The 24,540-nt window shown below is 60.7% G+C and overlaps 1 protein-coding gene across 7 annotated transcripts in view; it reads right to left on the bottom strand.

The window, feature by feature from the left end:
• Positions 1 to 20,740, bottom strand: part of MPRIP (myosin phosphatase Rho interacting protein) — an 88,626-nt gene extending 67,886 nt beyond the window's left edge. For 3 of the 7 annotated variants that reach the window (XM_069810380.1, XM_069810381.1, XM_069810379.1), the window contains exons 1-3: positions 20,179 to 20,740; positions 8,952 to 9,029; positions 6,760 to 6,825 (exon numbers count right to left, since the gene is read on the bottom strand). In XM_069810380.1, coding sequence (XP_069666481.1) covers positions 6,760 to 6,825; positions 8,952 to 9,029; positions 20,179 to 20,298 — 264 coding nt within the window. In that variant the 5' untranslated portion in view covers positions 20,299 to 20,740. The remainder of the gene's footprint in view (positions 1 to 6,759; positions 6,826 to 8,951; positions 9,030 to 20,178) is intronic. The other 4 variants (XM_069810378.1, XM_069810383.1, XM_069810384.1 and 1 more) reach the window with 3 other exon arrangements.
• Between the last annotated feature and the right edge of the window lie 3,800 nt (positions 20,741 to 24,540).

Genomic DNA, 24,540 nt, shown 5'->3' with positions numbered 1-24,540 from the left:
TCAAAAACCAGAGGAGCCAGGCAGAAAGTTCTCGCACTGCAAGACCAAGTCAGACCCATGTCCTGGAAAAAATCTGGGGTGGGGGTCCCTGCCACTGTCCGAACCTCGCACAGCTGCTCCCCTCCAGCCCCTTCTCTCTCAGCTTGCTTTAAATTTGAAACACGCTTTGATTTAGGCCAAAAGCTTTTTATGCTAAACAGAAACTGAAAGTCTTGAAGATCTGGTGAACAGAGGCACCGGCAAAATTGTGTCCGTGGGGGGGAAACACCAGGGACGAGGGGAACGGGGGTCTGTAAAGCCTTGTGCTTCCGTGAAGGAGGGGGCAGGGAGACCTTGGAAACACTTAAGTGGCAAAACGTGTGGAAAAAGTAAGGACAGAGAGGCCAGGATGTTTAAGGTTCGTTTTTAATCCCTGCCAATGAATTTCCATTCTGTGCCAAGACTGAAGTAAACCGCTTTGATCTGAAAAGGAGGAGAAAAAACACACGCACAGATTCTTGGCTTCTTAAAACAACATAGATGACAAAGGAGGGAACTACAATGAAAACTAATGCAGCGCAGCTCTGCTGACGGTGACATTTTAAAATGCCCCTTTCTTCCAAATCAAGAAGATTTTGGAGGGGGGTCAATTAGGAAACAATAATTACACGAGCCTACACATCACAGCATCATTGGGCACACACCCCTCCCTTTCTCTGATCCCCCACCAGCAGCCACCAACGCTTACACCGTTCTCCTTTTTTATCCATTGATCAATTCCTTACGTTTCCACGGTCGGGAGCGGGGCCTGGGGCCACGTGGGGCTCCAGATGTGACCCAGCAGCCCCCTACGCAGTGCCAGACCTCCCACCTCTGAGCTGGCCTCTCTTCTTCTATTTATACACCCGGTCCAGGGGTCCCGGTGCTCCCCTAACCATTGCCAGATGTCGGGCTGGTCTCGCTCTTCATCCCACCCCGGTCCCATCAGCTCCCAGCTCCCTCCTGACCTCCCTCCCAGCCATTGCGGGCTGGAGCAGGGATGTCCGCTCCGTCGTATTGAGGTTAACGCTATTACAATCCGCCTGAGTTCCCGACTTAGGAGCAGGACTACTGTGCTGTGAGCCCAAGAAGGGTCCGCAACGCTGCTGCAGAGAATGGGACCACCCAACCCCATACGCATGAGCAAACGCTAGCACAGAGGCAGCTGACTACTGGTTTAAGCAGCCTCTTGGACCCCCCCGAAACAGTGGTCTTAATGCCCCCCCCTCAGCCTTAGAGAGCAACTTGATTCCAGCAAATAAGGGGTAGGGTAGACACAGGGCTCACAGCCCATTCTCACACTCTGTCCTGCCACGCTGGAAAGCGCCAGACATGGAGCGAGGCCAGTTTGTTGGGAGGACACGTTGTGCCCAGGGATGCTCCTCCTGATGCCCTGCAGGGGAGCTGGGAAAGCCCATCCAGAAGATGCTCTCACCTTGGCATTAGCTGTCCACAACACCAGCAAAGTTTCAGATGCTCCCACGTGAGCCTGAATTTTGTCCTGCTTTCAAACCAGCATATCCACAAAGGAAAAAAACCAAAATTTATAGTCTTAGGCAGCCACTGAAAGGAGGCCTGGTGTGATGGAAAATATCTCCAGGCAGGCTGCAGCTCTCGCTGGCAGCAAAGCGGTGGCACAAATGCCAACCCAGTATAAATCCCAGCCCAAGGGAAGTGGCAAAGGGGTAAACTGAGGCACAGAGACTAGACCTGGCCCATAGACGTGTAATGGGTCATTAAGAAGCTGGGCAGTCCAAACTCTCTTCTCTGACCTGCTCTAGCCACGGGGCTGGATCCATCCCCAGGCAGCGCTGAAGCCATCACCCACCCGCAGGTCCGGGGAGGGACGGAACAGTGCTCTCCGTCCTTGCAAAACCCCTCCTGCGCACCCACTGCCTCTCCACTACGTTCCCACGCAGCAGGGCTCTATTTATAGAGACCTTGGCCGCTAATTATAGATCGCAGTAATCAAAACAAAAGGAGGCAAACGCTCTGCACTTGCCAGTCTCTGGCTCCATCCCCTTACCCCAGCACTATTTTTGTGGCAGCTCTCATACCTCAGCCAAAACCTCCTGAACCACCCCGGCACCGTGGTGCCAGGCTGCTCTCCCACTGCAGCAGCGGCAGTGGTTTCACTGGGGACCGCAGGGTGTTTTACCAGGAGAACTAAGACATTGCACAGCATGAGGCAACATCAGAGGGTGCAGCCGCCAGCACCAGTTTGGGCATCTCCCTCTGGACAGAGCGTGCTGGGATACAGCTGCCGGGCAGGCAGCAGCCAGGGGAGGTTTCGCTCACCATCCTGGCACAGGTTCCTCCTCGTCCCCTCGAGTGATGGAGCGTGATCCCTCCCAGCCCGGACAGGGTTGTTTCCCCACAGGCTCAGGACTTTATCCTCCCTAGTTTCAAATATCCTGAAGTACCAAAGGTCTAAGCTCTCTGGGTGACTCTTCCACCTCCAAGACAAGCGTCTGGATGCATTTGGCTTGGCTTAGGTTTTTTGGCAGGCTTTAGCCTCGCACTCCGTGCAATGGGGAATCAGGGAACGTATCTCTTGGGGAAAACCAAGGAAGTGCCACAAGACTGGGGAGCACATGAGGACAAACATCCTTGGACACTCAAAATGCAGCAGCTCATCCCCAAGCCTGTCCTTGACTCCCTGTCACCCTCTTTCCTGCCTTCCCTCAACTCAATGTAAGAGCAGTTTTGCCATCCTCCAGCTGTTGCAGAGAAGTGTTAACCCCTGTACGACATCTGGCCCAGCACAGAGGTTTATCAAACAGCAGAAGCAAGCCAGCGCCAAGGGGTAATCGCAGAAGTTCAGCACGGGAAGGCAACCCCAAGCAATCACACAACCCCCACATCCACCCGCGGTTGGGAAGGAGGAATTCCTGCACGTCTGAGCAGGCTCGGCTTAGCCAGGGCTCGGCAGAGCCGGGAATGGCTGCTGGCATGCTCCCTGCGGAGGGGAAGGGGATGCGCTCTGCTTGGCATTCCCAATGGCCAGGCAGGCTCTGGGTGCTGGCACAAGGCTGGGGCTGCTGGCAGGAATGGCACCCAATGTGAAAGAGGGAGACCCCGGGGAATGAGTCTGACAGCTCAGCCTGGATCCGAGGGGATGGAGGTCCATAGACCGTGCATGTCCTCCCCATCGCAGCCATCGTGCAGAAGTGTTTTGAGTTTTCAGAGTGAAAATATGGCAGAGAAAGGACAGACAGCTGGAAGGATGGACATACAGAAAGAAGGCAGCCGAGCAGGAGCACAGGCTGGGCATCAGCACAGCGGGGACATCCATGGGCAGGTCTCAGGAGGGAGCCAGATGCCAGCGAGGCAGCTGGTGCCCACTTGTCCCACCTTCTGCTAAGGGATTTCCATGCCCAAAATCTCCAATCCAACACCAAACTTGACGCACCCCACAGCAAAAGGCTCCTGTGCCGAAGGCTGCCCTGTCCCATGGTGTCTGTGTACTGCAGCACCAACACCTTTGGGGACCCCCTGAGGTCTCCCCAGCTCATGGCTGGGCTTCAGGTCACCCTTCCACACCCCACTGTTCTCCAACCCACCAGGAACGAGGAGCGGAGTCTCCCTGGCCAGGCACAGGAGCATCTCTGCCACCACCAGCCCAGGGCACTCCTCCCAAGCCCACCCCTCCCTCCCCTCCCCCTTTTAGTAAGACCAGAAATTGCCAAACCCATAAAATTAACGTCTAAAAGGTTTAAGGCAGAGCAATTCAATCCCTGCTTGCAACTGCCTGGGAGGTCTCCGGCCAGCTGCCACCCAGGTTCCAGCACGCTGCAGAGGCTGCTCCTGTGCCGAGGCCCCCGCGGGACCCCCAGCCGGTTCCCGAGGGGGGCAACTGGGGCACACTAGGGGTAGATCATCCCCGCACGGGCTGCCAAGTGGATCCCCCATGCACAAAACCAGTATCCCCGCTGTGTGAGCAAGAGGCACCCACCCCGTTACTCCTCCCTGGCCCGCGAAGGTGGTGGGGACATGGCAAGGAGCAGGCACAGCCGGACTGGTGGAGAGCACCTTGGAGGAGAAACCAGTGTCCCCCAGCAACCCCAGCCAGCAATGCCCGAGGCGTGATGGGCACAGGGCTGGGTCCTCACATCCCCGCCAACAGCCCAACCTGAGTCCCACCAGTCCCCTCCAGTAACACCCCCAACACTCAGCCATCACAGCCTGAGGCTGTGGGATGGTGGCAGTGGGTCCCAGACCCACCAGAGCCATGGCACCCTGTGAGACAGGCTCTGGCATTACCAGGGCAGGAAAGCTGCACCGTAGCTGAGCCCCGACGTGCTCGACACGCTGCACCCAGCTACTCCCCACCGGTTCCCCCCTCCTCACACAGACCAGCCAAGGGCTGAGGGCTAACACCTGCGGGGACACTTGGTTCTGGTGTAAGGGGGCTTGCTGTGAACTGGTGGGTACTGGGATCGGGGTCCTGCTGGAGCGGAAACCTGCACTGTAACAGGCATGCGTTACCTGAAAGGGACCGGTAGAAAAGCTGTGTGGGAGTTACCTGACCTGCTGTAAATGCAGCCTCCCGGCACGCAGGGAGCGAGCTGGGCCTTGCCACGGGGAACAGGGCAAGGACAGGGCTGTGCAGGGGCTTCACGGGCTGCCAGAGAGGTGCCCCAGTCCCACCAGCTGAGCCATGCTGGCACCCGATGCAGAGGGGTCAGGGGCTGGTGGTTTGGCAGAAAAACAACTTCCCCCAAGGTCAAGCAGAGGACACGCTGCAGGACACGTTCCCACGTGCAAAAGAAGATGGTCCCTGTCTGTCCTTCCTCAGCCCCACAGCCCTGCTCCCGCATGGCCTGAGCAGCGACAAAAAACCCCGTTTCCTCCTGCTCGGGGGCTTTTTCTCCTGCCCCAGCCCAGCCAGCACTGCAGAGGATGCTCTGATGCTGCGGGCTGGAAGGGACCGGGGGAGGCTGCGCCCAACTCTGGCCAGGCAACACCTTTAGCAGAGCTGGTGGAAACCGCAGCATGGATCCCACGCGGCGATGTGCTCTGCAGAAAGGTCAGGAAGGTATTTTTACACCATGTGTCAAACCCCGATGAGGAGGAAGGAGCCACAACCATCTCCTCCATCTATGGCTACGGTGAGGCCAAACCAAGTCCTCCTGTCCTCCTCCAGTGGGACCCACAGCACCACAAAGGCCCACAGGGGCAGCAAATCCCAGTGCCCCATCCCAGCAGTGCTCTGCTGGGTCAGAACCGTCCCACTGGGCACACAGGGCTGGAGGGGTGCAGGGACCTGGCAGCAGCTGAGGAGGGGTCCAGCATGGAGAGGTGCCAGCACAGTGATACGGCACGCTGCCCGAGACACCAACCTGTGCTGCACGTGTGCACACTCCCTTTTTGTTTGGTTTTTTCTGCTTTTTCCCTTCTCAAGGGGAAAAAAAACCCAAGAGGTGCCTGAAGAACTGTGGGATGCTCCCCCTGTCCTCTGCGTGCTCTCCAGCAATGGTCCCCTGCGGTGCCACAAGGCACAGGGCTGGGGCACTGCCCGTCTGCTCCTGCCCAGATGCAGTAGCACCTGAGGCAGGTCAACGTCCTCAGGATGCAAAGCAGGAAAAAAAAAAAATTTAAAAATTGTGTTTCCCAACATTGTTGCACGTCCGCCTTGGATTGGGGCATCTCCCCACTCCAACCAGCTGCACACTGCTCTCATGTCAGCGTAGGACATGAAACACCAGCCCAGTGCAGAGCCAGGTTGCTGAGACACTAAAAATGTATTAAAAGCCTCCACTGCTCATACACGAGACATTTAAATTATTTAGGGCACTTGGATCAACTCCAAGGAAAAGAAAAAAAAATACAAACAAACAAGGCATGAAACTCAAGCAACGCTCGCTGTGCTGCCATGCCTCCCCATCCCACAGTGCCCTCGCAGGAGGCATCAGCGGAGGACCAAGGCACGCCGCCCTCGCAGGGACCCTCCAGGTCCCCGCACGTTCCTGCCCCACGTGTGCACGCGCGCTGCCCCGCATCCCGGCGCACCTGGCTTCGCCAACCTCCCGCCCAGGCGCATCCCAGCACGTGGGTGCCTGCCGTGCCGGCACGCTCAACCTCGGGCACCCTCCCACGGGCTTGCTGTAGCTGGGAGGATAAATCAGCAACCCTGGGCGGTCACAGCAGGGTTGACCCCACCGGGTTCATCGGCCCCCCCACTTCGCAGCTCGCGGCAGACGGGTTCTCCTTCCTTTTGTCTCCCCCCCTTCCTCTGTTTTACCAACGGGAGCAGCGCCAGCGGCATGCCGCAGCTCCGGGGCGGGCAAGCGGTGGGAAGGCGTTCCAGCTGACCTACTTTCCACGGGCATCGTTAGGCAGGGCCTCCTTCCCCAGGCACTGCCAAGGCAAGTCACCACCACCAAACCCCAGCTGGCACCGAGGAACGGGGCAGAAAGGAGGGGAGACGACCTTGGGGACCCCCCCCCAGCCCTCCCTGCCAGCACGGGATCTGTTGGCAACTCGTCAATCCCATGCCAGGCAGGGCCCGCACACCTCAAACACCCACCACCCTCCACAGACCATCCACCAAGCTCCCATGCGAACCCAGCCTGGCATGAAGTCAAACCCAGCGAGCACAACTCTTCACCAGTTTGGCACAGGCTTCCCCACGCCATGGACCAGGAGCATCGCCCCAGGCTCCTCCAAGGGCAGCAAAGGCAGCCCCAGTGATCCCCACACCCCGAACACGGCCACGCACCTCCGCCAGGCAGCACTTACCATCTCGTCGAGGGCGTAGCGCAGCAGCCCATGCTCGTAGAGGATGAAGAACCGACGCTGCCATTTCTGCAAGAGAAGACAGCGAGGTGGGTCATGGCAGTGCCCGCCAGCCCCCAGGGCTCTCCGAGGGCACCGGAGCTGCGCACCGCAAAGCCGGGGCAGAGAAAGGGCACCGAAACCTGTTCGTGGCAGGGGACTTGTGACAACTGAGCACCAGATCAGAGCTGCCAAAGAAAGTAGGGGAGAACCCCCAGCACCGTGGGGACCATTCCTAAAGGGTGATGAATGTTGCAGAAGCATTTCTGCTCAGCCCCTCACGCCCCAAACCTACCCGTTCAGGGTGACATGGGCTTTGCAAAGCAAGGCTCTGCCAGGCCACCTGGCAGGTCTTTGCCGGAGGTCTGCTCACCCCAGCCCACGTTGCTCAATGCTGATTTACTGCCTGGCTTCGTGGGCACCCAAGAAGAGGCTTTGTTTGGGGGTTACTTCCCCACCCCGCTCCTCTCTGCATTCAGACAGACCCCAACTTGGCCTGCTTTAACCATACAGGGGACAAAAATAACCAGAGACAAAAGACTCCAGCTCCTAGGTTGGAACAAGGACTTTCCTCCTCCTCCTCTCCTAAAGGATGCCCGCAAGCCCCATCACTGCTCTCCAAAAGACCCACGACCTGCAGGACACCAGAAGGGTCCCCAGCTAAGTGGTCCCAGCCCTCAGCTACATTCTGCATGGTCTATTCCAGCACCCAGTGCTGCAGGGTGACAGGGTGTCACACTAGATGTCCCCCAGCACTGCATGAGCTCAATTTGGATGGTGGCAGCACCTCTGGGGGTGGCACTGTCCGGGCGGTCCTGCCTCCCCTGGCACCGTGCTGGCACTGCTGCTTCTGCAGCCACACAGCAAACCAGATTGGAGAACTGATCTGGCTGGAAAACTGCCTTTTTTTTTTTTTTTTTTTTGTGTGTGCCAGGTTGTTTTCAGCCGAGAGCAAAAACTGGTTGAGCAGGCTGAAATAAAAAAGGTCCTAGATTCATAGCCCCAGTGCAGCAATTCTTATCTTGCTTTTCTCAGCCCTTCGGGCAAAGTCCAAGGTGCTCAGGGACAAGCAAAACTACCAAGGACCCTGCGGACCTCCACATGCCCCAGCTTAGCAGGCAGCCTCTGCTCCGGGGGGCATCTGAGTCCCATGTCCCCCTTAAAGTTGGGCCAGCAAGCCTTTGACTAGCTGCGACTCCAAATGACGACCCATGTACCCCAGGCTGAACTCAGAACCCAATTCTTGTTCACTCAGGAGAGATTTTTTTTTATTACTAGCAGCTCTGAGAGCATTTTGGCTGCGTGACAGAGGGTTCACGGACCATTGCCATCCCTCCCACGCACAAGACAGCCCTGTCCTGGCAGCCTCAGCAGCAGGTTCCCTGGAAGAGCAGCTTGGGGACAGGCTGGGAGTCCTCGTCACAAGCCAGTGGTGAAAGGACATCAGCCTGGCCACATCCTTCTGGGCCTCATACCCCCCCAGGGCAGGAAAGTGGGGGATGCTCTGACCCCACACGATGCTGCTGTTTCTGCAAGGCACGAGCAAACCCCTTTGGGCAGGAGCTGAGCGTGCCCCGCTCTGTCTGCGGGTCTCTGCTGCCAGTGCGCTCGGCTTCAGAGCTCTGCAGGGAATCACCTCTTGGACCCTTCCTTGGTGCCTGACACAGGGGTATCCACATTAGGGAGTGGGATGCAGACTCCCTCCAGGGCTCTGGGCATGCCCATGATGAGCTGCAGAAAATAAAGTAGTTGTTTCCAAGCACCAAAGGGAAACTGGGTGCTTTGCTGATGGTCCCAGCATGGCTCAGAGCTGCACAGCCCACACCCCGCCAGCCTGAGAGCCTTCCCATCAGTGTGGCACTTGTCAGTCCAACCAGACCCCAACCACAGCAGCGTCAAGGCATTGAAAATCAACAGCAGCAAGCAATAAAACTGCACGGACTGAGCCTGACCAGCACCTGCAGTGCTCCCGGTGAAGGCATTAGAGCCCTGCTGCAGGCAACATCTCCTGGCTTCCCGGTTTGCACAAGGGGATGGGTACATGGAGGTGCCTGTGGCACTCCCAGGGCTGCAGCCACCTCCGGGAGCAGGGACAAGCCCTCGCCGCTCCTCCTGCCACCCCCAGCACAGGGAGAGGGCATCTCGGCTTCACTTACCCGGGAGCGATGGACGGGGTTGTCAAAGTCCGTTCCTTCTGGGGCCAGCAGCAGCCAGCCACCATAAATGGGTTTGGCCTGCAAAGGAACAACAGAGAAACACATCAGGCACAGGGGAAACCAGCTTACTGTGGACCAGCACCACGGGGGGATCGATGGTCAGGGACCACGACCCAGCGTGAAGGCAGCTGCAGGAGTTCAGGCTCCTGCACACAGGCAGACTCAGCCCTGCTAGCACGGGGAACGCTATGCCTGATGGCAACTCGTGGTGTTATATAGGCTGCGTGTAAACGGGACCGAGATGAGGACTCGGGAAGAGGTAAAACCCCAGCGGCAAACACCAAACTCGGCTGCTTCTGCATGGCATTGTGCCGAGAGTGCCAACCTCCCGGGTACTGCTAAGCGGCAGAGCCCGTCCTCACTGACAGCTCTTCCCCTCGCCATCGGCAGCGTGCCTCTACTCCAAAGCAAAAACATACTTCAAAGAAGAGCTCGATGTTTTCCTTTTGTTAATTAAGAGAGGAAAAACTACCCAGCGCTGGCAGTTCTCCAGCTCGCAGCCGCTTCCCGTGCCGTGCACATCCAACACCCATTTCCCCGCAGGGGTGGCCCCTGCCAGCCCGCTCCTCCCCACCAGCAGCTTCCAGCAGCCCACGGCCGAGCAAGCAGGAAGGTCAGAGTCAGGCAGAGGGAAAACAGCTCATTCAGCCAGCCGGGAAGAGAAAGGGAAAGAATACCCGGAAAGAAATTGCCTTACAGCACTGCCGTTCATCAATGGAAAAAAAAAAACCTATCCAGGCTCTTTCCACCGGTGGTTTGGGCACAGAAGCGGCCGTCGCAAAACAGACCCACACGACGGCGAGCGGTGGGATGGGGACGGGCGCTTAGGCATGTCTTCCCCTGCAAAGTCCTATGGGCACCGCTCCTGCTGCCTGTCAAGCTGCAAACTATTAGCCAACCTCATTCCTGGCAAGGGCTGGGGCCAAATCCTGGTGCAAGAGTGGCAAGGCATTGCCACACCGGTGAGGCGGCTCTGCAGAGGTACCAGGACAGGGCAGGAGGGAGGAAACCCAGGGCAGATCCAGCTTCAGGAGCCCCTGGGTCCAGGGATGCTGCTTTCCACCATGAAACATCCGCGCACACCCGGCCGAAGCCCAGCCCCACAGCAACAAGGACACACGTTCCCAGCTCCTCGCGAAATTATTTGGTTAATCTTGTTGCTTTCATTCTTTTTTTTTTTTTTTCCTTAAAGCTTAAAACTGTTTCCAATTCGGTACCTCCCCTAGATTCCTCCTGCCAGTTTCTGTGGTTTTGTAATGTTAAAAAAAAGTTTCCCCTCTGGAAAAATCCCTGCAAACAATAGAAGAAACTGCCTATGCACCAAAAACTGTCAAATGCATGAAGCACTGAGTAAGCAAACTGGAAACAAGCCGGAGGAGCCCTCTTACTGTTTATAAAGTGAAAAGAAATAACAAAATCCCTTATCCCCCCCCACCACAACATGACATATCAGCTCTAGGTGTTGCTCTCCCAGCAGCTGGGAAAACATGATTTGAGAAGACCTTCCTTCCTTCCCCCTCTCTTTAAAGGCGGATTAAAAACAATGAAAACGGAGTGCTGGGAACGGGATCCAATTTGGGGGAGTTGCTTCCCTTCCCTCCCGGGGCCTTGCTGGCACCGAAAGGCACCTCGCAAACACCGCAGCCCCCCGGATTCGCTGAAGAGCCCCTTTGTGCGTCCCCCCGCTCCTCGCCACCCCCTGTCCTGCTCACCTGGGTGCTGGCACCCTGCTCGCCCGTGGCCCCCATGCCGTCCCCAACCCTCCAGCCGACGCGGCACCCGCTCTGCGCCCGGCTCCGTGCCGCCCACGCTGCCGGCGCCCGGTGGGGTGAGCCGTGTTCCGCCACTCCCCCGGCGCGCCCCACCGGCAACCCGCCCCGTGCCCCCACCCAAATGCGCCCGTGACGCACCCGTGCCCACGCGAGGGGAGGACTTTGGAGCGGGGGCTCCCACCGCTCCTCGCCGTGCCGGGATGCGGCCGCGGCCAGCCGTGTGGCCCGGGCAGGGTCACTTGCAACGGTCTTTCCCGAATTTCTCTTCTGTTTTACAGGGGGGAAAAGGAAAATTGAAAATAAGTAACTGAAGATGGCCCACCAGAAAGCTGGGAAGCGCCTTCAGTGGGTCCCTGCGGCAGGGAAAGGGGTCCCCAAATTCCCACAAGAGGCACTCGCGGTGAGCCCTGAGCAACCGGCGCTCGAGAAGATATTGCGAGTAGCCTCCGCCACCCAGGAACAGGGAAGAGGATGACAGCGAAGGCAAGACACGGCGTTCCCAACGCTTGTCACCGCCACCCCGGGGCGGCACCCTGCGGAGCCCTCAGCGGCGATGCTACGGGCGGCCGAGCTGCTTGCAGGGCTCAGCCCTCCTCCATCCCCCAATTTTCCCCTCCGTGCCCCAGCACAGCGCCTAGGCACGGCCAAGCGCTCAACTCAGCAAAGCCCCACGAGCAAAATCTCTCCCCGACACAAGCCACAGCACTCCAGCCCTCCTGGCAGGACCGTCCCACTCAATCCCAAGCACCCCAGCAGCATCCAGCCCCACATAGCCCTCAGTGTGACAAGCAGCAGGCAAGTCCGAGTGCCACACCAGGAACGCGATAACCACGAAACCCAAACAGGGGACACCATCACCAGGGTCAGCAATAAACAGCCTTAATCCAGTATTACAGGCATGAAGCCCTGCCCTACCTCAGCCTGGCTCACACCCCTCGGCACACATTATTTTGCCCTCAACCGCTCCAATTTTGGCTCAACTGACCGTATATAAAGCACTGAGCACCTGAAATACATGCCCTTAACACAGAGCACGGTCATTTCTTTACCGGCATCATAAAAAAGCACCAGTGGGCTATACTTGTTTCGGCAGAAGCGTCCAATTTCAGATATTGAAACCAAAATAGCTGAAAGGTATGAATTAGAGCCAGCCGGCGTGGGCAGCCCAGTTCCACCCGCCAACAGATGAACATGCAGCAGTGCTTTTTAAAGCCAAACCAAAACAAGCTACTGGTAAAATCAAGCAAATGCCCAGAGAGGTATAAGCCTAAATAAAAGGGATATGAATTAGCGTGCAAAGTGCTTGAAATAAACCCATCACACCTGCATTGGAATGGCCCTGCTGAAGCAAGGTTTAAAATAAACCAGCTCGATGCCACTGCGAGAAGCGGGTCCAGGGGAGCGTTACCACACCAGGATGGAGCTGGAGCTGCACGTCGCTTCGCACCAGCTTGGCTTCCTCCGGAGAGCTCAGCAAGAGGAGGAAAACGCAATGCCTAGCACTGAGCAAGAGCTCAGAGCAAAATCTTTCCCTGTCCAAGCAGATCTGTCCAACCTCACGTTAAGGGATGGCTTTAGAGCAACCCCAGGGTTCCCGGGAAGCCTTTCACCAGGCAGAGCCCTGTCTGCCTCCGGCGAGCTCCGGCGATGTCCAAAGGGCAGCTCCGGGCGGTTTCCCCACAGGTAGCAGCCACACGGGATGCTCGGGCGCTGGGCAGCTTTGCTTTTATCCAGACGGTACCTGGCTGAAGGGCGAGCCGCAAAACGACGTGGAAAGCAAGAGCGGAGGGCAGCTGCTGGCAGCGCGATGCATCCACGTCTGGGGTGGGGTGGGATGACGCTCACAGGGCGGGCAGGAAGAGGAGAGCCGGTTCCTCCGGCACGGCTCGCAGTGACGAAGCCAACCGCCCGCCACGACCTCGGCTGGGAGGTGCCGAAGCCGCTGCCACGCCGCCCTGGGAGAGATCCGCAGGTGCCTCGCCACCCAAATAAAGCGATACCGCCACAGTGCCTTGCAGGGGTACCGCAGCGTGGTGGGAGGTGCGGCCGGGTTGGAGCCCCAAATTGCCCAGTTCCATCCAGTCCCGTGGGACCGGTGCAGGCTGAGTCAGGCAGAAACGCCCTTGCGTCACCGCTCCGGTTCCTGTCGCACTTCTGGGAACACCCAGGTATCCCGCTTCCCATCCTGCCCGGCCCTGCTTAGCTTCAGGACCCGCCACCGGAGCTGTGCTGCAGGTGCTCCCCAGCCCCTCACCTGCCTCTCGGGTCGCTGCCCTGGCCACCGCATCCATCCCCTCGGCCTGCAGCCCCTGCGTTGCATCAAGGGGGGAAGATGATGCGTCCAGCCTAGCGCCCCAAGCCAGCGCTGGCAGCATGGCGGGTGGGAGGAAACGGAGAAGGAAGCGGCCCCAGCTCGGTTTACACAAAGCTGTCAGGCTGCTGCGCTGATGCTGCCCAGGCACGGACAAACCACCCCACCCCAACCAGCTCCACCAGCGCTGGGAACGTGATTCCCAGCAGCTGGGGAGACCGGGCTCAAAGGATGTGCAGAGCCACTCGGCACTTCCCGAAGCCCAGGGTGATACAGGAATCCCTGCACATCCCCAGGGCTGCAGGGCAGAGAAGGCACAGTCACCCGCTTCCAGCGGGCAGGACAGGTTACAGGAGCGTGACAGCCCACAGAACGCCAGGTCAGGGGGCCAGAGGTGGGCTGACACCAACCAGCATGCCCGCTGGATGCGCTTTCACGCCTGCTGCGTTTTGTCGGCGGTACCTTCACCTCTTGCCTCCCGCACGCAAACCAGCCAGGCAATCAGGGTGCTTAGCAGCACCCGCAGGAGCTCATTGCACAAGGTGGAACAGGAGAGCTTTGCCGACATCCACGTCTCCTCTCAGGGTCCAGACTCAGCCCTGTGGCAGAGCACCCACATCCCCATTGGGATGCCGGGACACCCGGGTGGGCTGGGGATGCACCCACAGCCAGTATCCACCCACCCCAACGTGCTCCAAGGGAAGTCCGAATCCATCGCTGGGACAGACTCCTGGCTCCGAGCGCGTGGCAGGAGGGATAATCTGTTTAGGCTGCCGGCAGACGTAATCAGCCTGTCGCGGGTGGAGGCAGGGCTTGTTTTGTTTAGGCTTGGCAACTGAGCGGGAAGGGAAAAAAAACGGACCATTGCAGCGGAGCTTAGCCTCTGCCTCCAACGCTGAATGAGAGTGCCTTGTGCACTGGGGAAGCGGTGCTGGGGCTTCCAGCAGCCCGGTGAGAAAACCATGTCCCCAGCGTGGCCCAGGCTGTGGGGGAACCCATGGTAACTCCCATCCCACCGCCTTTATGGGTTCAGTCCCAATATTCACCAAAGGAGCCTCTCTGAAAGCAGCGACAGCAGTGCCTGCTGCTCCCTGCACCAGGAACAGGGTCAACAGCTCTCAGCCAGACCCGCAGGAGAGCGTGGCCCCAGAGCGGGGATGGCAAGGTCATCGTCCTCTGGGCACCAACTCCTGAACCACTCGGGGCTCCCCAGAGGCAGCGATCTGTTTCTGGCACAGCTCAAGGGGAAAGTCACCACAAACGCTGTGGTTGCAACCTCAAAAGAAGAAATCAGGGCGGTTTCAGCTCCGCTCTCGGTTTTGCGCACCTTGGAGCCAGAGAGAACATCACTGACGGGTGAGTCGGAGCAGCCGTCACCTGGCAGGAATGGGGAAGGTGACACGGTGCTTGGGCAGGGAATGGGATGCAATACCCAAGCAGGCTTTCCTGCCCACAGCACGGCTTCTAGGAACTGAGAAGCCCGCATCGCTTAACGTTTTGCGTGCTCCCAGCGGGATGCCGCATGGACCGCTGGAGACCCGCGACCCCGGCTGGCGGGAGGCTCTGCAAACACCACTGTGCAAACCTGCGCTCCGGCAGCAATCCCAAGGCATGGGGACGTATCCCAGCCTCGGCAGTTAAGCCGCTTACATCTCGGTTTCCTCTGCCCGTACAGTATTCCCCCTCCGCTGTATGTCACTTGGCGACGTGCGGCAGAGCAGGGCCAAACCCCAGCACGGGAGGCTGCTGTGCTGCCAGTGGGCGTCCACAACCGCTCCTGGCACGAAAGCACTCTCCATCCCCCAGCTTCGCATCCAGGCGGCTGCTCGCTGTCCCAGGGTTGGGTCCAAGCTCAGCTTTCTCCAGCCTGAGACCCCGGCAGCTCCTGGGGACACCCCTGGACGCATGAGGACAGCCGCCTCTCCATCCACCTCCTGCTCTCCTGCAAAAGCGCATTTGCACAATACAGGTGCGGGCATGAGCCGGCTGCTGCCGAAGCTGCAAATCAACCAGGTCAGGCTTTCACCACCAACACACCTCACCGCGCTGGAAGAGGACAAATCAGACCAGACAGACGGAACCCGGGGCATGAGGAACACAAGGTGCCACTGCCGTGGGGCAGCTGGTAAGCACCGTGGATGGAAGAGCCCTCCCGGCACACCAGCAGCCCTGACCCAGCCGTCGGCAAACCCCAAAGAAAGGAGCTGCCTGGGCACTTTGCCGCGTGGGCAGCGGGAGTGACCGACCGACCGGAGAAACAGGAAGGGGAAAGGTTGAATTCACCCTTCGTGCAAACATCCCGTCTCCTGCAAATACCCTGGCCCTGGCCCCAGGGCTGCACTCTGGTCCGAGCGCTCGCCATCGGCTCGGGCAGTCAGAGCAAGAGCTGGAAGAGGTTGGCTGCGGCGCGCACGGGCAATTTGTCAAGTGGCAGCAAAATGGAAGTGGGAAGGAACGGGCTTCACAATCCCAGCTCCCCCTCCTCGAGCAGCCCCAAAGCCCGGCGTGCCCCGCAGCAAGCAGGCGTATCTAACCACCTCCCACGACGGGGCTTCCTCAGCGCCTGGGAGAAGCCACAACATCTCTCTAGAGTGCTGGAAAGGGGATTTATCACTTCCTCGGGTGCCAGAGCAGATAAGTTGTGGTGCCATGCAAAAAAAACCAGCAGCAAATAAGTGTGCAAAGGGAATGGTTCTCCAGCATCCAAAGGCACCGCCGTGCCCCTTCCCTTGTGCCACGCAGAGGGTTAAGCGCACCCAAAGCTGACCCTGGCACCCAACCTGAAATCCCTCCCGAGCACCCACTGCCCTGACGCCACTCTCCCAGGGTGGGATGCTGCCCGTGGGGGACAGCCACCGTCACCCTGCCCACCCCAGCTCCTCTGCCCGTGCCCCCCAAGTCCCTGCCCACTGCAGCCACCGACAGAGGCGGGTTTGACATTTGCAGAGAATCTCCCCCCTGTTCGGTCCTAATAATTAGTCAAGTACAGGCAGATTTTTGCAGCATGATACAAGCAGGGAATGCAAGCGCGGGGGCTGCCTTCCAGGAAAGAGGGGGCTTTTCCTCCCCCAAGAAGCAGGGGGTGGAGGCAAAAGCATGCCCGGGACATGATCCCTCACCCTGCTGCCCTTCGGACAACACACAGAGCCAGGATAAGACCCCGGCCCAGGGCATTGCGGCCCCATCGATGCAATGCCCCAGAGCAAAGCCAAGCCTGCGACCCAATGCTGACACTCTCCAGCCCAGGGCTGCTGGCGGCCGGCTGTTTGGCATCCAGAACAGTAGGAAAGTGATAATGTCCAACGGAGGAGAGATGGAAAAAAACACCCTCCCTGCTGCTGGGCAGGGGTGTCACGGGCCAGGGCGGGAGGAGGCAGTGGGAAAAGTCTGCGAGCTCCATTTTCTAACTGGGTGGTCCTCTGGGCATCTATGCCATGATCTCAAAAAAAAAAAAAAAAAGACACTGGTAGCTGGAAAGACGTCCTCAAATTCCTCTATCTGTGCCAGTCCCCATGCCCCGAGAGAGCACATGCATGGAGAAAATTAAAAGCAACTGCTTTACACCCTGCTCGTCCTCCAATTCAGGCCGAGCGTAATTTTGAGGTTAATTCCCAGCCTGTTCCTGCTGTTGGGGGCTTCACCTTCCTTATGAACTAAGGGCATGTGCGCACAGGCACGGCTCGGTCCAGGCCAGCTGGCGTAGAGGGCAGGGACCCCATGGGGACACCCCCACGGCCCTGCAGAACCCTGGGTGGCTTCCTTGGGAAGAAGGTCCCACTGGCCAGCCCAGCTTTCTCCTGGAGATGGAAGAGGGTCCCCCGGAACCGTCCATCTTCTTGGGGCTGGCTCTGGAAAGCAGACCTCCACACGAGGTTTGCAGGAGGTTAAAGGGGACCCTGCGGTGCCAGTGCAGGCACAACTTGCCAGGAAAGAGGGAATTCCCAGGGAAAGGGAATTTCTCCCTTGCCGGGAAAGAGGCAGCACAAGGGGAGCTGGCAATGGGTGGGTGGAGCAGTCAGGACAGAGCCGTCACCAGCACCGTGTCTGCCAGGGACCACGGGCCAGATCCTGCCACCACACAGGACCACTGGGCTCTGAGCACCCACACGGGGGCTCGGGTTCATCGGGGCAGACCCACAGCAATAGATTTTCCCAAAGGGGGAGCAGACGCGGTGACTGACCCAGTTTTTCCCATGCTATGCGGGCACCCCAGAAGGTCAAATGCAGGTTGGGGGGGTGGGGAGGGGGGTCAAGGGCACATCACCTCCCACCTGCAGCCCCAGGGGGGACAGCCAGGGCTCCAAGGGGTGGTGGGACCACACGTAGCCGTCCCAAATCACACCGACCCCCGTCCGGCAGCACAGCCACGCACAAAAACAACTCGTGAACGCAGCGCTCCCGGGATTAGGGATTTAGCGTCCACGCAGTCCTTTGAAGTTGGAAGCACTAAGTCTGATTATTATTAGAGAGCTCCAGCTCATTAATCCTGATGTTTGGGGCTGGATTCCCCCCTCCCAGCCCCATTTCTAATTTGGTTCCCGAGTACAACGGGAATCCACTATCAAATATTTGTGACTCTTTGCAAGCACGCACCGGTCTCTGCTCTGAGCAGCTCCAGCACCCCGGAGCACCCCAGGAAACAGGAGGGGCAGCTCCTAACACCAACACCCACACAGGTATTTTTATATAATAAAAATCCAAAAAAGACACAAGTGCGTAAGTGTGAAGTACCTTCACCTTTCCTGCAAGCCAAGTAGAAAGGTCAGATGACTCAAAAAGACTCTTCTAGCCGGACTCTAGGTAATCACCAACACGGTCCCTGTCCACGGGGTGAGCAGGACACGCTGAGCACGGAGCCCCCACGCTATGCTGTGGGATCCCCCCCTACCCAAACCGAGCTTAAAAAAAAAGAAAATTAAAAAGGCAAAAAAATCCAGAGCTGTTAAATGAACCGTTATTCCTGGGTGTGCTTCGGAGCAAGCACACTCCCACATCCAGCCAGGCTCCTCGCCGCAGCTCGGAGCTGCCTCCTCCTCCGACAAGGGGCACGAATTCGGAGGGGAGGTGGGCATGGTGGTGGGGTAGCACCGGGCCGGCCGTGGCCGGGGGGCTCCTCGGTACGGGGGGGTGGGCTGCGGGGCGGGAGGGTACGTGCGTGCATCACACGCTACCAGAGCCACCATCTTATCTGGGAAGCGGGATTACTTCAGCCCAGCTGCGAGGGAGAAGCCGAGCAAGATCGCGCCGTTTTCCCAACCGGAGCCCCCACACGCAGGGCCTGGATCCGGCCACGGGGCTGACCCCAGCCCCACGGGAACCAGCTGTGGTGGCAGACCCCCCCCCCCCCCCGACCCAGGGCCACCCACCGCCCCGATGGGAACAAAGCGAGCGAGGGGGAACACGGATCTGGGCCCTGGGTCCCCAGGGAAGGTGGCAGGCCCCCCGCAGCCAGGGCAGGCAAGCACTACGGAGGGCAGCATGCGATGCTTTGAAACCCCCCCCCAAATAAAAATTAAAAAAAAAAAAAATCATCACACCCAGGAGGCAACAAAAACCCCAGACAGGGCAGCGGGAAGGAACCAGCCGGGAGCGGGGGGCTCCTCCCGAGCCCCCTCCGGGACGGCTCCTTTGTCTGGGCACGGCCGCGACGCTCCCCGCCGCCCGCCCCTTCCCGCACACACCACGGCATTTTTTCCAGTTACATTTTTTCCATATTAGCCCTCAGATTTCATTATACACCCCCCCCCGCCCCCCCAGCGAGCGCAGCAATATGTCTGATCTCATTGCCATAATAGGATCGGGAGCGGGGATGTCAGCCCTGGCCCAGAAAGGTGTGGGAGGAGGGAGGGTGGCCCCCCTCCCTGCACCCCAACACCGCAGACAGACCCCCGCACCCCAAAATACCCCCCGCCATGGGTGCGTGGGCCTCCGGGCCTGCATCAGGCCTGGGAGGAAGAGGAGGAGGAGGAAGGCCCAGCCCTTAGCAGCCCCCCCAGTGCCCACACTGGGTCCTCACCAGGAAGGGGCTGGGGTCACCTTCCTGTCCTCCCCAGGAAAGCAGGGGGCTGTAGGGGGGGGGGGGGGGGGGGGGGGCGCATGTCTGGCACGTCCAGGAGGGAATGTTTTGTTTGCAACTGAGTTTTTTTTCCCAGGACTTTCGGGATCTTCTGACGGTGCCCCCAGGATACCCCCCCACCTGCTGCCGTGCACCCCAAGAGGGGCTGGGATCACCCCAAATGGGGGTGCTGGTCCCCAAAGGGCCTCAGGAAAGGGGTGAGGCCCCAGGGGAGGAGGCAGTGGGGTGGGCCATGGCTGAAGGGACCGGTGGGCACTGCGGGGACGCTGGGTGCCCTGTGGGACACCCAGGTATCTATGGGGTCAGCAGGCACCCCATGGGACCCCGGACACCCTACGGGACCAGGGAGCACCCATGGGGCTCCTGAACACCCCATGGGATTCTCGGACACCTGTGGGTCCCTGTGCTACCGGTGGGGTCAGCAAACACCCATGGGACCCCACACCACCCATGGGGTCAGCAGGCACCCCATGGGACCCCTGGACACCCTGTGCGATCAGGGAGCACCCATGGGGGCTCCTGAACACCCCACGGGACTCACAGATACCTACGGGTCCCTGTGCTATCCGGTGGGCACCCCATGGGACCCCACACCACCCCTGACAGCCCGCGCTACCCATGGGGGCAGTGGGCACCCACAGGGTCCTACGATATCTGCGTGACCAGCGGGCACCCCATGGGACCCCTGGGGATCCCATGGGAGCCTACGCTAACCATGGGGCCAGCAGGCACCCATGGGACCTTGCGCTATCCAAAAGACCCTATACTATCCGTGGGGGCTCCCGTGGGACCCTGAGCTACCCAGTGGTACCCGGGGGGGGGGGGCGGGGGGCATCAGGCACCCACAGGGCTCTACACCATCCACGGGACCCCGGGCTACCCACGGGGCCAGCGGACACCCCACGGGGAGCCAGGGCTCCCTGGGGCCGGAGCCCCGGGGGTGGATTTTGGGGAGAAAACAGTGGGTTTTGAGGAAGGGGGGCGGGGAGGGGGGAAGGAAGATCCCACCTGGTTAAGGTCCTCGTCGTTGAGCAGGTGGGACTCGCGGGGCTTGAAGCAGTTCTGGCACTTGCTCTTGTTGAAGATGTTGGCCTGAAACTTCCTGCAGGGGTTGTCCTTGGCGGCCATGGCGCGTCCCCGCTCCCGTTCCAAGGCGCCCGCTCAGCGCCCCGCCGAGCGCCCGCCCGCCGCCGCCGCCACCGCGCCCATCGCCGCCACCGCGGGCTGCGGCCTCCGCCTGGCGCCTGCGGAGCGCGGGGGGGGGGGGAATCCAAAAAATCCCCCCCAAAAACCCCAAAACCACAATAAATAGAGAAAATTAAAACCGGGGACGGGGAGCAAACTGCAAGGCGGGCCGCCTCCGCTTGTGGCTCAGCGGGCGCGCATGGCCGGGAGGGGCGTGCAAAGGGCCGCGGTGCCCCCCCCCCCAACCCCGCCCGCCCTGCGGGGCTGTGCCGTGCCCGGCGGTGTCGGTGCGGGGCCCCGCTGGGTCCGGGTGGGTGCTCGGCGCTGCGGGCGCCGCTGCCGACTGCGCTGCCCGCAAAGTTTCCAACGTCGGGGGAAGGCAGGCGGAAAAGGGGAGGGGCGGGGTCGGCGGCGCGGAAGGACGTCCCCGCCTACCAATGGAGGCGGGCATCCGTCGCTAACAAAAGGATTCTCCGGCCAATGGGATGCAAGGAGAGGGGAGGGCGCGACGGGGCCGCCTCGGCCCCTCCCTCTGTCGTGCGGTGGAGGGGCGGGGCGCTGACAGCTGGGGGCGGGGCTGGCCCCGCTCGGCTCGGCTCGGCTCGGCTCGGCTCGGCGCAGCCACCCCGGGAGGGGTTGCGTGGGGGCCCCCCGCTCAGCTGCGCAGCCCTGCCGTGCACAGACCCCCCCTCAGGGTGCACAGAGCCCCCCTTACCGCGTACTGACCCCCCCACCCCTTGCACTGACTCTCCCCCCCACACACGGCCCCCTCCCACGTTGTGCCCCAAACCCCTTGCCTCCCCCAGGCCCTTTCATGCACTGACCCATCGTGGGGGGGGACCCCTGTGCCGTGCACTGTCCCCCCCGCCATGCATGAACCCCCCCACCCACCCCAGTGCACAGACGCCCAACATCACCCACAGCCCCCCCCCATGCCCAGCTCCCCCCTATAGTGCAGTGACACCCCACTGTACAGCCCCCTGCGCAGCCCAGGCCCCCCCCCGGCCACCCAGCAGTGGGGACACGTGGGGTTTGCACCCCCAAAGCCACGCCCCCATCAGAGGGGTGTCCTGGGGTGCAGCCCACCCACCCACCCCCTCCCCGTGGGGCTCTGCCCCCATTAACCCTGACCCTGTCCCCAAATCTGGGCACAGTTCCCAGTCCTGGCACGGGTGGGCACATTGGGGGGGGATTCATCACCTGCTTGGACACTCAAATTTGGGGGTGGGGGGCAATGCAGCCCCTCCAGCAGCTCTGCGACAACGGGTGGCACCGGGGACGAAGCAGGGACAGGGGTTGCATGTCCCACCTCGGCCGCGTCCCCCGCTGTGCCACCACCCCAGGGCCGGCAGGGAACTCCTGTTTGTCCAGTACATTTTTATCCGGTGGAAACCAGCAGCACCGGCAGGTAAATACGCCCGACCGGGTGATAAGGACCTGGCACGAAGGTGTGGGTTTGGCCTCCCAGCTCTGCTCCTGGGGGTGGCCGAGGGACCGACCGGTGGGCACGCACCAGCTCTGGTTTTTACTCTCCCAGCCCTAATTCCGTGCATCAACCGGACAAGGGCCGGAGCAGGGATCTCGGCGCCTGCAGAGCATCACTGGAGCAGGAGAGAGGTGGGAACGCTGACCTCGGAGCTAGGGGACGGGGCGAGCATGCCAAGCGGCACTTCCAAAATGTACCCCAGCCCGGCACGTCCCGCCACGCTCGGATGCCGCAGTGGCACGCGGCGTCTCCTGTTCACCCCAATATCCCCCCGCCGGCATGGGACGGGGCCCTGCTCTAAGAAAGAGCCACACGGACCTTTCCGGGTTTGTTGGGACCAGGAAAAACCCGTCGGAGAAGAGGCGGCGGCGTGGTCCCCTCGCACCCGGCGCTGCCCCGCCGTTTGATGTGGGGCCCGGCCTCGGCGGCCTCGCCGCGCCGGCTCCACGCTGTCATCCTCAGGTAAATAAAGACCAGCACAATTGCCTGCTTGTTTATTAATTTTTGCTTCATCAAAGGCTGCTTTAATCATCTCTCTCCCTCCTGCCATCGCCACTCACAGCACGCACGGTGTGCCACGGATTAGGACGGGACAGCGGAGCTGTGGGGCTGACCCCGCTCCTGCACCCACGGCACCGCTGCATCCTACCCACACCGGTGGTCCCGAGCCCGTGCGATGCTCCCGGGAGGGACGCACAGGCTGAGGGGTGGCCACCAGCTCCCCACACGTCACTTGTTTGGGTGGATTTTCTTGCCTTTCCCTTGATCCTAATGTTGTACAAGTAGTACGGCCCTTCCCCAGGGAGGGAGGGTTTTCCCCTCCGGGATTTACAGACCCTGACGCCCTCGCTGTGGGTCCAGGGTTCACCTGGCACATGACTGCAGAACGCCTGCTCTTTGGAGAAAGGCAGTTTTCCCAACCGGCTCTTATCCTGCCCTGATCCCCCTTTCCTTCCTCACTCCATCCCTGATGTTGTTGGATTATTCCCCACCACATCCCTTGCTGAGGACCTGGCATGCCCTGCATCCCACGGGTGCCAGAGATACCCAGCATTTTTTTTCCACCTAAAAGCTCCTCCGCAGCTCCCCGGACACCTCTACGTGCTGTCCTCGTGGTCCCCAGCTCTTCGCCACCTCCTCGGGGCTCCCTGCGAGCTGACAAAGGCACAGCACCCACAACCGATGCGAGGTCCCCTGCCCCACACGCAGCACCTTCCCGTGCTCCCGGAGCGAGACCGGGATGAGCGGGACACTGCACCTCCAGAAGGGTTTTGGGTGGGAAGCTGGGAAAGAGGGGGACAGGGGTGACCAGTGCCTGTCCCCCCCATTGATGTGCACAGAGATGGGGCAGGGACCCCACAGGCTGGGGGGGGGGGGTCCCTCCAGGAGTGAAGGGGCTGCTTTTTCCCCAGCGCCTCGGGGCACCGTCCCCCAAAAAAAGGGCACAGCGTTGGCACAGAGCATGGAGCATGGGCCAGGGCTGGCGTCTCCCACGCCGCCGGCTGTGCCTGCCCCGAGACGCGGCTGAGCTGCACCGTGGCTCGGGGCCACGACCTGGCGCCATGCACGGCCCCGCCGGAGCCGGCAGCACCTCGCTGGAAGCGGCTGGTGCCGGGGTTGGCTCCAACCTCTCCAAAAATCCAGCCGAACGGGATGGGCCTCTCCGCAAACCTGTCGGGCCACATTCAGCTGTGCTGGAGCCGGCATCCGCACGCCGCCGGCCGCCCGTGCGCCGCGTTCGACGTGTGCAGCCGACGGGGCCGTCGAAAACTCGCTGCCGATGACTCTCCCTGTGTGTCCCGGGTCCCGGCACGGCCACGGCACAGAGGCCCCCCGTGTGTGCCACGGAGGCGGGTGTCCCACCCCGCCGTTCCCCCATCGCCCCTGCCGCGGGGACGCCCGGTTGGGGCAGCCGTGCGTAACAGGTCTCTTCAGCCCAGAGCCAGTCCGAGGCAGTTTTCTGAAACAAGGGCAATTAAAGTAATGGGAAAATGGAAAGTATTCGTAAGGGAGCTGCAGTGGCAGAGGGGGAAGGCGCCGCGGTGAGTCAGCGATCCAAACCGAAGCCCCAGCGCCAGGTAAACAAGCTGCAAACCAGGAGGTGTTAGTCACCGGCTCTGCCCGCGCCGGCCCCAACCTGGCAAGGGCATCGGCGAAACCCTCCTGCTCCGGGAAAGGATTCGGCGGCACCAAACCCCACCGGCGAGTGGAGAACGGCACCCGCTCCCTGTCGTGGCGTGGTTGGAGGTCCCGCCAAGGCCATCCACCGCCTCCATCCGTGAGGATGTCACCGGGATGGGGACGTGGTACACGTGGCCGTGCCTTGTTTTGCAGGCAAAGCTGCGATGCGGCACGTTTTCCCACAGGGCCGGGTGCTGCCGGGACAGGAGGACGACTGGGTGCTCCTCCTGGGTGGCCATCGCTCCCTGCGGGACCTTGGGCAAGTCATTTAATCTCTCTGCGCCGCCACCTCGCCATCATTACGGTGGAGCCAGACAGATGGATGCCCAGGGGAGAGGGCAGGATTCACGGTTTAAAAGCTGGCAAGCCCTGGGATCTCCACTGGATCCAGGCTGCGACCGAGCGGCGCCTGCGAGGGCTCCCCTCCTCCTGCCCTGCACCGAGTGGAGTCCCAGCCATGGGGGGCTGGATGCGGCCCCTCGAGCCAGCCAGGCTGGCTGGGGGGGTTCCAGAGCCCC

Source organism: Haliaeetus albicilla, chromosome 22, assembly GCF_947461875.1.
Source record: "Haliaeetus albicilla chromosome 22, bHalAlb1.1, whole genome shotgun sequence".
NCBI classification, from domain to species: Eukaryota; Metazoa; Chordata; class Aves; order Accipitriformes; family Accipitridae; genus Haliaeetus; species Haliaeetus albicilla.
Note: the sequence above shows the minus strand (reverse complement) of the source record. Positions and strands in the feature narration are given on the sequence as shown.